Source organism: Thermobia domestica, chromosome 10 (genome assembly GCF_964235325.1).
Source record: "Thermobia domestica chromosome 10, izTheDome1.hap1.1, whole genome shotgun sequence".
NCBI classification, from domain to species: domain Eukaryota; kingdom Metazoa; phylum Arthropoda; class Insecta; order Zygentoma; family Lepismatidae; genus Thermobia; species Thermobia domestica.
In genome coordinates, this window is record NC_137463.1 from 91,969,886 (window position 1) to 91,984,897 (window position 15,012).

The 15,012-nt window shown below is 36.4% G+C and overlaps 1 protein-coding gene across 1 annotated transcript in view; it reads right to left on the reverse strand.

Annotated features, from left to right (window-relative positions):
- Sos (Son of sevenless guanine nucleotide exchange factor) overlaps positions 1-13,222 on the reverse strand; it is a 231,250-nt gene extending 218,028 nt beyond the window's left edge. The window contains exon 1 of the mRNA XM_081728247.1: positions 12,813-13,222. Coding sequence (XP_081584373.1) covers positions 12,813-12,917 — 105 coding nt within the window. The 5' untranslated portion in view covers positions 12,918-13,222. The remainder of the gene's footprint in view (positions 1-12,812) is intronic.
- Positions 13,223-15,012: the final 1,790 nt, after the last annotated feature.

Consider the following 15,012-nt stretch of genomic DNA (forward strand, 5'->3'; position numbering starts at 1 on the left):
ATCAGGTCCTCTAAAAGTAAATGAGCCTTTTTTCTTAGGAGATGGCTTTGTGTTTTAAATATCAGGATATATATATTTAAGTTGCAGTGGGTCAAGAGTAAGATTATTTGACAACTGAAGCTTGTAGATGTGCAACAAGTGTTGAATTCTTACAATCAGACGTACCGTACTGCGCCGTTAAGATGAGTGAACCTTCGCAAAACTGCGTTACATTTTATAATTTTATTTCAATGAAGACAAATGCTGAGCAGACCCATAAAGAAATTTGTGCTGTTAATAGGCCAGATACATTATCAAAAGCAACACCCCAAAAGATGGTTCAGTTGCTTTCATTGTGGAAATTTCGATGTCCAAGATGCTTACAGTGGGCGACCAACTACAGCAAAGTCAGAACATCGCCAATCACCAAACAGTCTTAAATCATTTGCAGAAAGACGGCTACAATAAGAAGCACGACATTTGGGTGCCTCATGATTTAACTCAAAAACATTTACTACATTGAATTTCTATTTGCGAATCTCTACTGAAACGTAACAAACTCGGGCCATTTCTGAAGCGGTTCACCACAAGTGATGAAAAGTAAATAATTTACAAGTACGAGCGGAAAAGATTGTGGTTTCAGAGAGGAAAAGCTCCATAGTCTGTGGCGAAGTCCACACTGACACCCAGGAAGGTTATGCAGTGCCTTTGGTGGGACTGGAAGGGCATCGTGTACCATGAGCTGCTGCTGCCACCTGGCAGAAAGGTAAGACTCGGATTTGTATTGCCGACAATTAGCGCGCGTGCACATACAAATTCATCCAAAAGAAACATCCGGAACTGGTCAACTGAAAGATATCGTATATCGTCGTCGGCAACTCAAAACCTGCTATGTGCATTTTTCAGGAGAAGCGAGAAGGTATCAAGTTACGTGCAGCATCAAATATTACTTATAACATCACTTTTATAAAGCGAAAAATCTAACCAGGATACTGTTTTTCGCTTCTCCTGCAAAATGCACATAGCAGGTTTTGAATTGCCGACGACGAATTATATCATACTAACAATGCCAGATCGCATGCATCTTTAACGACTCATCAGAAATCAAAAGAATTCGCCACGGAAGTTTCAATGCATCTACCGTGTAGCCCAAACTTGGTTCCATCAGAGTATCATTAGTTTCGGTCTCTGCAGAACTCCCTGGATGGTGCTAAGTTAGTTTCAAAAGACAGCTGTGAAGATTATGTGTCACAATTTGTTGGATTGTTGCCCAGAAACCTCAAGTTCTATAGCGACCGGATTATGGCGTTGCCAAAAATGTCATCGACCGAAATGATGGATAATGTTATTTGCATGTAATAATAAGTGTCATCTCAATTTTGACCTCTAAAGGCTCAATACGTTTTAAACAACCTGATGGTATTAGTCAGTTACGTAAACTGCCACTTAACTCTTCCATTACAACTCTGGAACTTACTACATAAATAACTAACACTTTTTTTTCTGAGTTTAATATACTTATATATATGCAGTTTCAACCCTATCAATCTGAAGAAGGCAACGTTAAGTTATTGAAACTGTTAACACTTCATTTTAGTTGTAATAAATAAGTATATTAAACTCTGATCAGAATAAGTTAGTTATTTATAGAATGTCAATTAGTGCTTATGAAGAGGTACAGACATATTTTGTGAAAAACTATGGAACTAAGAAAAGTAATTACACTCTATATAAGATACTCAACGGGACGTGGTTTCACAGAAACCTTAGTCTTCTGAAAAGAATTTGTAATGCGGAAGAGAATAATTTTTTATGAATATTGAGTATGCACCCTATTAAGTCAAGTGGCAGTTAAGTCAGTTTCTTTATAAACCTGATGATTCTACAGCTATCACACGTACTTCTCATTGTTCAGCTCTCAGTAGAAATCGAAGCAGAGACAAGTTCTTAATAATTCAGTTGTAGAGTGCTGACTGACTGATGGTAGTGTATGACACTATCCATCATTCCTCGAACCACACATGGATACAATCGCTTTGCTAGTTCTGTGAAAGTTAAACTGTTATACGAAGTTACGTTGATGTTCTTGCTTTTTTTATGTTATTTTATAGTAATAACTAATGTCCGGATTTGTATGTAATTACATATTTTCTCCTTCATATGTAGGTTCGTCAAATCCTTCAATGTTTGTGACGCACAACTGTAGGGAGCTTCAACTCAAGTTTCATATCACATATTTTTACATATTTTGACCAATATTACATATTTCTATGGTTTCTATATTTTTTTTTTTTTTTTACATAAAACTATCTAAAAATTTTGCGTCTACTGAAATTTTAATTTAAAATTAAAAAAAAAAAACTCTCCAACTATGCAAGGCTTGCATCTAAATTCAATTTTGTCATATCTATCTTTGCGTTCCTTTACCGAAAGAGAATTTTTTTTTTGTCAAACCATGTTTCGCAGAATTTTCGTCGACAACAAAAGAAATATAAGAAGAAACAAGTAAAAAATCCTCCCTCCGGGGTACATTAGCAGCGCCCTTTATTCTCAGCTCTGGAAGAAGACAGATCACGTGCCTGACAGGCGACTGGCCAGGAAATTCCTAAAATAAAATCTATTTGATTGTCATCGGAGGTCGGACGGGAAAAAAGATGAAAGCAAATCCTGCAATTCAAGTTAAAACTGTATGCTAGTGTGCTTCCAGGAATTTACTGCAAGTTCATTACCATAGCAGGTAACCTAAGCTTTCAAACAACTTCGCTTGTTCAACTGAATGACAGGAGGACAGTACTCTAGTATTGCAGTTGCAAAACGCACGTGTTCTGTATTGACCGCCGAAGTTAGAAATGGATCCGGTTGCCTCAACTTTATCCGCGAAGTTGCGGTCGTGGGGAACTATCGATGATGCGTTTACTACAGACAGTAAAGTGGCGTTGTGCCAAGTGTGTGATTAACAAAATAAATAAATAAATAAATAAATAAATAAATAAATAAATAAATAAAAAGGATGTTTAATGAAATCTCAGAACATGTACGAGGTGCACTCCATGCAAGAAATAAAAATTTGCGAACTGTAAAAAACAAGTACTCTTGACACAAATGCCTCAAGGTACTTCAGTGAGTGAGTTTTTCAAAGACTTGTGCCAAGCAATGATAGCAGCAAACATTCCTTCGAACAAAGTTCAAGTGCCAAAATACCATGCTTTTCTGGAGAAGTACTGCGGGCGTCGAATTTCTGACGAATCCACTCTTCGAAAGTATTATCTCGAAGTTTGTTATAGGGAAGCTATAGATACCATTAGGGCAGAAATAGGTAGTTCATATATATATTTGGATTTCTGTGGACGAAACAACATACGTTTTGGGACGTTATGTAGCAAATTCAGTGATTGGAAAGTTAAGTGAAGATGCTTCACCTAAATCCTATCTTATTGCGAGTAAATTGCTGGAACGCACGAATCATTCCACGATTGCTCGCTTTGTAAACGATGGTCTTGTTGTGGTCGGGAGTGTTGGAAGTGTTGTGGTCGGGAGGAGTTCAGGAGGAAAAAGTCCTTGTTCTCTATACAGACAGTGCAGCCTACATGTTAAAAGCGGCTAGAGCACTTACAGCTTTTTACCCTCACTTAATTCATTTCACCTGTATGGCCCATGCTCTTCAGCGTTTTGCTGAAGAGGTGAGAGACAACTTTTGTGAAGTAAATCAACTAGTTTCTTCCACGAAAATAATGTTTGTTAAGGCACCACAACGTGTTCAAGTTTACAGAGATTAACTGCCAGACGTGCCACTTCCTTCGGAGCCTGTGCTAACGCGATGGGGCACTTGGATACAGGCAGTACATTTCTACAATGAACATTTTCAAAAAATTAAGCCTGTCGTTCATTCATTTCCATCGGAGTCTGCTGTGTCAGTTAGCATTGCTCAAAAACTGTTTAATGACTCAAAAGTAGCGTGTGATATCGCATACATAGACATCAATTTTGGCTGGCTACCTACAAGCATTAAAAAGCTAGAGACTGTTGGGCGGACTCTTCCGGAATCCATGGAAAGCATAGAGGATGCAAGGAGACTGCTGCAAGGTATGTGTGGAGATGTAGGAGAAAAAGTTCGAAAGAAACTAAATGCAGTGCTGGAAAGAAACCCGGGTTACGACAGCCTATTGGCAGTATGTGAAATTCTCACCATCAGTGGTAAAACAAGAACCCCCCCCCCCTGAAGATATTTCGCCAACGACATCCCCCTGTTGAAATACGCTCCTGTTACCTCATGTGATGTGGAGAGATCATTCTCTGCATACAAGAATATTTTATCCGATCGCCGACAAAATTTTATTTCTGATCATTTGGCAATGTACCTTGTAACCCATTGTGCAACAACAACACAGTTGAACTGCAGGCACATCTTTTGTAAGTACTTTATTGCAAATTAAAAATGTTCATTAGTGGAAATATTCTTCAATCTTAGTCCAGCTGGTATTGTTTAAAATATATAGAACTGCCTTTCCCTGCATGAAATAAATATATATAAAACAATACATTTTGTCTTAAGTTGCTTTTAGTATTTAAATTTGTATATTGCGTATAATTAATTTCAAGATTGGGCCGTGGTGACGGATGCACATTTAGTGTGAAAGGTTCTAGATTTGAAACGGGACCACACCACACCACATCAGAATTCTGACGTACAAATGCCGTATGCATTGCTTTTCTCGTGGCTTTCCTGTTTGTCTCTAACCGATTCACATCTTCCTTCATTCGCGTCTGAATTTTATTATCCTGCAACCAGTCACGTCAGTGACGTATGGCTGTCTCAGCTGTTCAAGCATTTCAATTCATTGGGGGACTTGCATTAAGCAGGATAAAGTGTAGTAGATTTTCCTTTTTATTTCCATAAGTATGTAACATATGTAATATTACATATTTCTTACATTTGTAAGCGATTTTTGTTACATATGTATGTACATATTTAGGGGGTTGATATTACATAAAAATCCAGACTCTAGTAATAACGAACTGCAGTAAGGATATTAACTGATTTCGCTTGGGGCTACAGCTAAAAATTTGTCGACTCTCCGTGGACTCACATAAGTTGTCTCTGGATAATTCACACATTTTTATAAAAAGGGTGTATGAACCCTTCGGAGATTTCTGTAATTCTACCTACAACATGTTTAATAAATCCAGAGCTTGTTACAGGATGTCAATAAAATTTGTCCAAAAAAAATCCCTGACTAGTTCCAGATTTCCCTGACCACTGAATAATTTAAACAGAAGAAAAAAAGGAAGAAACCCCAATCTCCACCTTCCTTACATCTGGCCTTGTGCACTTTCCATTTCTGCTTCTTTCTCTTATAATTTTCTTTAATCCAAAAGAACGTAAATTTAAAAAGATATGCATTAGGACGGTATTACACTTATTATTTCATAAATTCAATAACGAACAATGGATCTAAATCGATTTTTCCCTGACCAATCCGCCATTTCCCTTATACATTTCTACTTCCCTGACTTTTCAAGAATGTGGACACCTGTTGTATTTACGAGGGAAGAGGAGAGAGATTTGTTTCGTTCGCGGAAAAAGTATCTCGCTGGACTCTCCTATGAATTCAACAAAGGTTCGCATACCATCTTCAAGTTGTAGGCATGCGTCTTAATATATTAATTGATGCCGTACTGAAAATGACATTTGGCTTCAAATCAACAGTAATCTGACAAACAAAAAAAAAAAAAAAAAAAATTCAAAATCACAGAAAAAGGAACACATTCCTTTCCCGTGTTTAAAGTGGAAAGATGATCTTATTTGCTTCAAATCAAATATCTTAAGTATTGTTGCTGAAATGTTGTCCACAATCTCTTATCTAGTTAGTTACATACTTAAAACAATTTCGGAGGCTGCGGTGGCTCAGTAGTACGGAACTCACCTGTAATACGTGGGAACCCCTCGTTCAATCCCAGCTCGCGCCAAGTGGACTATGTGATAGACAAACATCGCGTGTGTGAATTTTTAGGGTATTTTCAGGTAGTAATACTACCTTCCTTTCCACTTATTGTCTTCATTCAACCATTTCGTGCATTATCACTGCCCTTCTTAGCCTTGAATTGATTGGTTATTTAGAGTTTAGCAGGTCATTCAGTACCGAGGCTATGTGAAACATAGACCTACAGCTAAACGTGGAATTAGAACCGCATGAACTCCAATTGCGAATCGAACTCTGATCTCCCGTCCTTATCTTTGGAGCATAATCGTGGGATGTTAAGCTTAAAAACTATATCTATGTGAGATTACAGCCTAAGTGCTTCCATCGTCGATTCAAGCTTCATACAATAATAATATTGTGTAGAGGGCACATTCTTCTATATGACATACTAGTCCATATTAATTCAGGGCAAAGCAAGAAACTTGTTAATTCTTAGTTTCATAATAATAATGAAACTGCCCCGTGATACAAGTCGCCATTTCTAACGTCCGATTTTCACCAAAATATTAAAATGGTCTATCCCTGGAAATTTGAAAGACAATAATCTACTTATTCGAATTACATCCTTCGACTGGAATAATATGTCCAAGTTCTTGTGTTGTAGCTTTCTGAAATTAAAAAAACAGAAAATTTTTATCTTGTAACTGTTGAGTTGATTTTGAGTTGAACGTTCCGTTCAGCAGCGAGGCTATGTGAGACGTGGACCTACTGATTAACGTGGAATCCGAACAAGAGCTCCCGCCGGGAATCGAACCCGGGCATCCCACGCCTTGTAACTGTTGATCAGTACCATATATGACTATATTCTCTGAAAAGGAGAACTTCCAGTTTTGAGTTCAACAGGTTTTATAAACAATGTTCAACTTCCGTAGCTAATGTTTTGAGTGCATTAAAAAAAAGGAAAGAAACATAGAAAGAAAGAAAAAAGTCTCAGGAACATCAACGCCCAAAATTCTAAGAATTGTACAAGACTTGTTTCTTTCAGGGTACTACATATCCTGAAAAGGAGAACATGTCACTTTAGTTCTGATTAAACCAACATGCTCAATGTGACGAAATAAAAATGATAAATTAAACAAAGCGGAATTGGTGAAATGTCTTTATTCTTCTGCACTTGCTTTACTCAGAACCTTCGAAATACTGAAAGGTCTTCAAGAAAATGTGGAACCATCCAGGTTATTCCAGAATGTAACAGAATCTTATAAAACATTATGGATTCATCCTGATAATTGCGTGTGTCTGGCCTAGGATCCTACTGACTAGCTATAGGCTGCTTCGTGGAAAGTACTGAGTTTGAAGTATCTCCTGACTGGGACCAGAGGACAATGACGTGTAGTGATCGTTTATATATCCATAGAAGAACATATACGACTAAAGAAAAAAAAAAAAAAACTCTTCAGGGTGAGAATAAGAGTACCCATTTCAAGATTCTGTTTCAAAGTCAAAGTCTGTGTTAAGAAATCATATAGTCAGTGAAGTTAAGTCATAAGCAGGACGTATCAAGAAAGCAGAGCTGAATACTGCAGCTGTGGGTGTGTACACCAAATCAAAACTGTCCAAATTTTTCAAAGTAGGAATTCCATCTTCAAAAAAGTTTGTCCAACTTGCCGAGAATTTATAGCAATCATCAATTTAGTTGCTGAATCGTGCGAATCCTACAACAAAAGCTGCTACTTTTAACGATTATCTCGGTGTCCTTTTCAAAGATACATATTTTGCACCACATTCAATTGCAACAAAACACACGGTGAACAGAACAAGAAATGTAAGGTCTGCAAAAGGAGTATTTGGGAAACCGAGTCCCTATTATGATTATCTTGTGAATGAAACAGTCATTTTATCTGGAAGATAAATGGGATTGCTCTCGCCAAAGTGACAACTAAAAAGAAGACACTATCTCTACAATATCTGCAGTAGAAAATGATATGAAAGTGAAAATATATATGACCCGCAGTATTAAAGGAACTTTCGCCACATACACGAAGGAACATTCAGTATTCCACATTGGAAGATTACAATTTTATACATTGTGCCAATTTTGAACTTCACCTGGGAACTTCGATGAATTTACTTGATGTTGTACCATATGACATCCTGGATGGGCATGTGAAGTCGTTAGTAGTCTTGATGTACGAGAGACCTATTTGTTTCAGGAATGTGGTGGCTGTCCTGGAAAGGGAGAACTCGTCTTACAAATACTTAGTCTGGAAAACATAGCAGATGAGTCCTCTGAGGTTAAATATGCAATAGGGAAGGAAAATAAACTCATTAAGAAAATTGTTGTCATTGATCCCTTCATTCACAAACTTGGGAAATGGACATTGAAAGAAGTAACACTGAAACATCTGAAGCAATTGCAACAACACACCGCAGAAGTTAAGGGATTCGTAAACGCTGAACAACTATGTTTAGTGTTTTACAATAATTTTGCTGAAAACTGGTATGCCATAAAAAAATACGATGGTATCACTGGAGTATGTCAAAGTTTCAATTTTTACATAAGTCACATATTTTCAAAACAAGACCACAAATGTTGCAGTTGTAAATGAGACAAAGAACAAGACATCACATGTATTGTTTGCGAAATTCTTCAACAGCTGCAATCACAGTCAGAAAAGATCATCATTATTTCTGATGATGACCCTAACCACTTCAAAAATCTTTACCAATTGTTTGAACTGACGAAGTCACTTATGTCAATGGAGTGGGTATACTCCATCGTAAGAAGGTTTGCGATTGTATAGGAGGCCTGCTAAAACACCACGCTATAAAACATCTTTTCAACTTAGGTACAGCAGCGTTTCAAAATGTCGAGGATTTTACACGAGTGGTAAAGTCATACATATCAATAGCCTTCATCTTATTGCTCAAAGAGAAATTTGAAGAACTCCGCTATCAGAAAATACAAGAATGGTCCAACCAAACTACCCCTGTGAAAGGAATTCACAAGTCATTAAAATGATGGGCGAGCTAATATTGCGCAAACTTTAAAGAGAAAGAAGAAATATTATTAGTCCAACCACTATCTCAGAAACGGCAGAATATTTTTCTGGACGAAGTATTTCAAAAAAAAAAAAAAAAAGTTTCTTTCTCATGAATTTTAACATTACTTAAATTTAGTAACATCTGAGGGCATCAATTTATTTTCTGAATTGATCTGGACATACATATTTTAAAAAAAAAAGTCACTACTTCCCAGTGTCCCCAGTTTAAAGTTATTAAAAATTCAGCTACCCGAATCAGAAATATCATACGGAAGAAGGTGATAATTAATATCAACGAAATGCATTCTCTTCTTCCGATAACTTGAAACCACCACCAAGATTCTTAATGAGTACATTAGTAAAACAAACACTCCCACTGTTATAAAAAAAAAAATAAAATAAAATAAAAATTAAAAAAAAAAAAAATAATAATAATAATAATAATAATAACAAAAAGCGCAGCTACTCTTGCATTTAATTGCCGCCCTAAATTCTTAAAACTTAACTTGTTCCCATGAATATCACTGAAACTAACATTGGCAAGAAGTTTTTCCAAAGAAAGATGTCAATGTATTGAGATTTAACAGATTGCATATACACTGGCCCATTACATTTAATTGAGTAAGTCTAACAATTTTAGGAAATATGTGCCCGTAATATAAAATCATATATATTTTTAAACTAATTTTGCCATCTCTTGTGTCACCCCACGGAATACTTTTGTCGGTAATATTTTTAAGGGTATACTATCTTATAGATTATCCGTGCACTGAAGGAGGATATAACAGACATAATATAGACTATATATATTGTTTTTTATGAGAAAAGCACTTCCTAATATCTTATGAAATTCTATTCGCCATTTATTATTAACTACCGTCAACTTTTCAACATGGCAATAATGACTTCGTTTCGTTCACCTTACTTTTAGTATATTGATTTAGCACGGTGGAGCTTATCGTATTGTAACCCTTCAATTCTATTTGCGACTTTCATTTTGCTAAGTATGCTCACGAAAAGATTTGTTTAATTTACAGGAGAGCGTAGATGCTTCAGGAAGCAAAGGCAGACGAATACAACAGGTGAGTATACCGCCGAAAGCATAATTTAAAGTTACTGGTATTTTGAGTATAAAGGTGAAAGTTGTTTTTAAATAACGTATACGATCCGAGGCAAGAACGATATTGTAGAAGAATAAGAAGAAACCTGAAGAATCTGCGAAATTGTTTACACGTCTCTACGTACAGTACGTGAGCTATGTCGCAACGAAATCATAGATTAACAAACTATTTGCACAAGTCTTTATTGGATTTACGACACATACATCACAGCGTATGCTTGGTTTACTATGTTAAGCTTGTGGCATGTGCTTTACGTGTTCATATTTCAGTACTTTAACACTTTCAGTAAGGTGCAAGGACAAATTCATTTCTTAAGCGCCACTATTTCTCTTGAAGTATATTTGAGTTAACTGCTGCAGATGTCGGCCCCGAAGTACAAAATTTATGGAGAAATGAACAGAATCAGATAAAATCTCAGCATGAGAATAAGAAAAAAAATTTATTAAATAGAAAAAAGACGGATGTTAGCTAAATTCTAGACTATATGAGTTTGTGTATTGGTGCGATATTAGGTAATCACGAAATACGGCATAATATGGTAGTGTTTCATACTCACTGTCTCATTAACTAACCTAGGACGTGTATGCTATAGTAGTGGAGGGAAATACAGAAATGTAGCGCGGAAGCTAATAAGAGGAGAGTTGTATTTTAACCAAATGTTGGGAAATGGGTCAAAATTTTGAGAGTTATCCCATTTTATGTGGGCATAGATTTGTAAAATCCAAAGAAGAAATATATTACTTGCGTAATACTATTGTAAAAGTAATCAAATCAGGATCTTACCTCTTACATGTGTATAAAGTAGAAATAAGAAATGGAATATGTGTTCTTTGACACGTAGCAATCTAGGCCTATAAGAAAGCACGATAAAGTGAAGTGCTATATGAAGGCAGTATACAAAGCGTTCATAAAAGTGTCGCAAAGCTGTGCCACACACAAGACACATGTTATATGGCATATGAAATACTTTTCCACTACTCTCACGCATAAGTATAACCATTGTCACTGACGCGCCTGCTCTCTATGTACATATCCCCTCGCTGCTGCGCTTCTGCTCTGACTCGGTTAGATAGCATTCGTGCTTTTTGGTGGCCACCCATCACAAGTTGGTTTGTGTTTTAAAGTCAATCCGGGGTTTACGTATTTCAGTTTTATGCCATATGTGCATACGCTGTAGTCATACTCAGTTCTCCTGAAGTCTATCTGCGCCATTAATGCAACTCCTCCGTTAAGCAACACTAAGAATGTTTCCTGCTAAGAGTAGCTCATATTTCATGAACATGAAGATAGGGGGCTCCGCCCCCAATCTCCCTCTAAAAGTCCAGTTACATAATACTGTAATAAGATGTTGTTTACAGTGCTAGTTGGAAAGCGCAGCAGCGAGGGGATATGTACATAGAGAGCAGGCGCGTCAGTGACAATGGTTATACTTATGCGTGAGAGTAGTGGAAAAGTATTTCATATGCCATATAACATGTGTCTTGTGTGTGGCACAGCTTTGCGACACTTTTATGAACGCTTTGTATACTGCCTTCATATAGCACTTCACTTCATCGTGCTTTCTTATAGGCCTAGATTGCTACGTGTCAAAGAACACATATTCCATTTCTTATTTCTACTTTATACACATGTAAGAGGTAAGATCCTGATTTGATTACTTTTACAATAGTATTACGCAAGTAATATATTTCTTCTTTGGATTTTACAAATCTATGCCCACATAAAATGGGATAACTCTCAAAATTTTGACCCATTTCCCAACATTTGGTTAAAATACATGTTTTTGTTATTTCTGACTAGTGCGCAGTTTGTAACACTAACAGTTGAAAGGTGCTAATTTTTTTAAGTAATACAATATAGACGAATACGTGTCTAGGGAAGAGCAAAGAAATATTTGTGATTAACAGTAAGCGACGAAAATGAAAGAGGGCCCTAATTCTAAAGTAAATTAAAATAACAATAAACGCCGAAAACAAGTTCATGTACGGTAGGTCTAATTCGGGGCCGCAATCTGCGGAAGATTAGCTGTTTATTTCATCATGAACTAACTCTTTCCTCTATGGAATTGAAGGTTGAAAGATGCATTTACAAAAGCTCCCTACTGACTTCTATCCTCAGCTAACTTTATTCATCTTAATATTATACTCTCATCTGCGCCTATGTCATCCTAATAGTAATTTTTCACCATAAAATTCATAAAACTGTTACTGTGTCTTCAATCGGATTATCTACAGACAGGTAAAACTAATGGGTATATACAAGGCTACATTTATTGTCACGTAACTAGCATGAATTTATATTCACGGCTAACTTTGTAAATGGTGTACGCGAAATCAGCTGCTGTGAGACTAGTACAAAGAATGAAGTTCACTATAGTTTGTATGCACGACTATATCGTATCATATCAGAATCAGTTGGTATACATCTTGCTAATGTGAATCAATATACCGAAACGATACTCTATGTCGTGCAACTAACTGCTTAACTCGTTAGTAGTCTATAAAAATACTATCAATTCTGTGGTATCGGAGGATTTCTGAGTCATTAAAAACACAACTTTTTGAGTTTTCTGGCCCTTCAGGAACGTCATAATCTGTCGATTGTGGAATATTAATACCACCGTTGAACTTTATTGGTAGTATACCACAATAAAATTGCTTATGTAGTTTTATACATAACGAAAATTGTAAATAATTCTAGAGCTTAGAATTACGTTAACTACATAACATTACAAATGTATACACTACCTTACGCAAAGAGCTAACGAGGACACCTCTCCATTTTACTGCATTTTCTTCGCTTTCAAAATCATACGTTTGTTGCTCTGCCTGGTTCGGTGGTGTTGAAAACATTTCAATAAAGGACTTCACTAGCTCACTTTAGGCCTAACTTACTGTACACCAATCCGCCATGTTTACTATTGACGAAATAAGACATCCATTGGAATTGTTTTATATTTCCGAAACCCGTCTCTCTCGCCGATAACATCGGGTACAGATGCACAAATGTTACACAAATTATCTTCTTGATTTCTGATGAACGTCTTCAATTTTATGAATGTCCAAACTTAACAGAAATATTTGAGTTGCACCCATTATCGCACATTCAACTAGACCAACTTACACGGAGCTCTTAACATGTACACTGTGCTCATTGCGCATGCGAATGCTCATCGTGCGTCATAAAACAATTGAGAATAGACGAAAGACGTCTGCATTTTGATCTGGGTTGTGGTTGTCTGTTCATCTAATTTCACAAATTTGTACAATAGATGTCTAAAAGAAGTGAACAAAATATTCAAGAAATGCTCTTATTTGTGAAAATCATTTAAATAACAGAGAAATGATCTCGTAGGAATTAATTTCTTAAAAATTACGGATAAGATCAAATAACTCGATTCCGCAACAATAAAAATAAGAAAATTCTTTCTCCTAAACAACAATGATAATAGATTATTTTGTGGATATTTTTATTACCTACTGGACTCCATTTGTCGCGAACTATCGATAGTCAATGAGTTATCACAATTGCTTTTGGTGTGATTCCGGGTTCGATTCCTGAAGGACCGATAGTGGCATAGTTATTGATAGTGATGATTTCAAGAGTTGGCCCGGGACCAATTCCCTCGGACCTACGAAATTCCTCCAAGGGATTTCTTCGATCGGGCTCAACTTAGGTTACCAGTAAGGGTATTCCGGATTCTGGAATACTTCGGAATAAAATCTTCATTACGGAATTAAAAGCTTAGTCATTCCTAGATTTCGGAAGTACGAAGTGTCGAAACTACGAATTCTCGGAATTACGGAACTTCCTAATTTTAGAATTACGGTATTTTGGAATTACAAAATCTCAGGATTTGGGAAGATCGGACTTCCGGAACCTCGAAACATTAACCTGGTACCTCGGAATTTCGGAATCTTCAAATTCCAGTTCGAAATTTCGGAATTCCATAATATGTGAATCTTAGAATTTCGTAATGCCGAACAACGGTAGATTGGTTCTTCATATCAGACCCCGAAACATTCGAATTTCGAAATTTTGACCAATGAAATCGCGGAACCAAGGAACTTTGGTGTTTGGAATTTTAGAATTACCATACTTAATCTCATAACTACAAAATTTCAAAATCTTGGATTTTTTAGTAATATAATTACGAGATGGACATCAGCATTGAGATGAATCTCCTTGTTATGATGAATCTTATTTCTTATTGCCCATTGCCAGTGGCTTCAATGGATCTTTCGCTCCGTCCTTCTGCAGAATCGAAAGTGGTGGGACTAATGATGTTTTCAGGATATGGCTCAGAAGAAAATTGCCCTCGTGACACATCTTCCATCGTGTTCGATGTGCAGTACAAGTATTTCTGCATTACTACTTTCACCAGGCACGTAGCCAAGGGGTGGGTCTGGGGGGTCCGGACCCCCCCCCCTTCGGGACCAGAAATTAAAAAATAAGGAGGGATGAAACAAAAAGAAACAAGAAATAGGAAGAATCAGCGTTAAAAATAAAGATAAAATATAAAGATAAAAATAAAGCTAAAAATAAAAATAGCTTTTTATCATCGCTTCCCTGTAGTATCAAACATGTTATTTCGAAAACAATTTTCTACTGCTCCTTTTAGCTTGTCATTTGGAACAGGCAGTAGTTGACGGAAAAATAAAACAAAAAAGGTATGTGGAAAGCAAGTCCTGTTAACATTTGATTCAACAGAGAAAGGAACGCAGATATTATAAATATTTTACCATACATGATTGGATAGTACTTTTTTTTTAATAGTTGAGGTCATAATGAAAGGAAAATTGTTACATTTAGATGAAGAAAAGAAGGAACGTAGATATTGTAAAATTTTAAAAAAGTATTTTTTAAATATTCTTTTATTCGAGATTTCTTCATAGTTTGTTACTAAAATACTTATTAACATGCATGGGTACCGATCCTGGGGGGCCG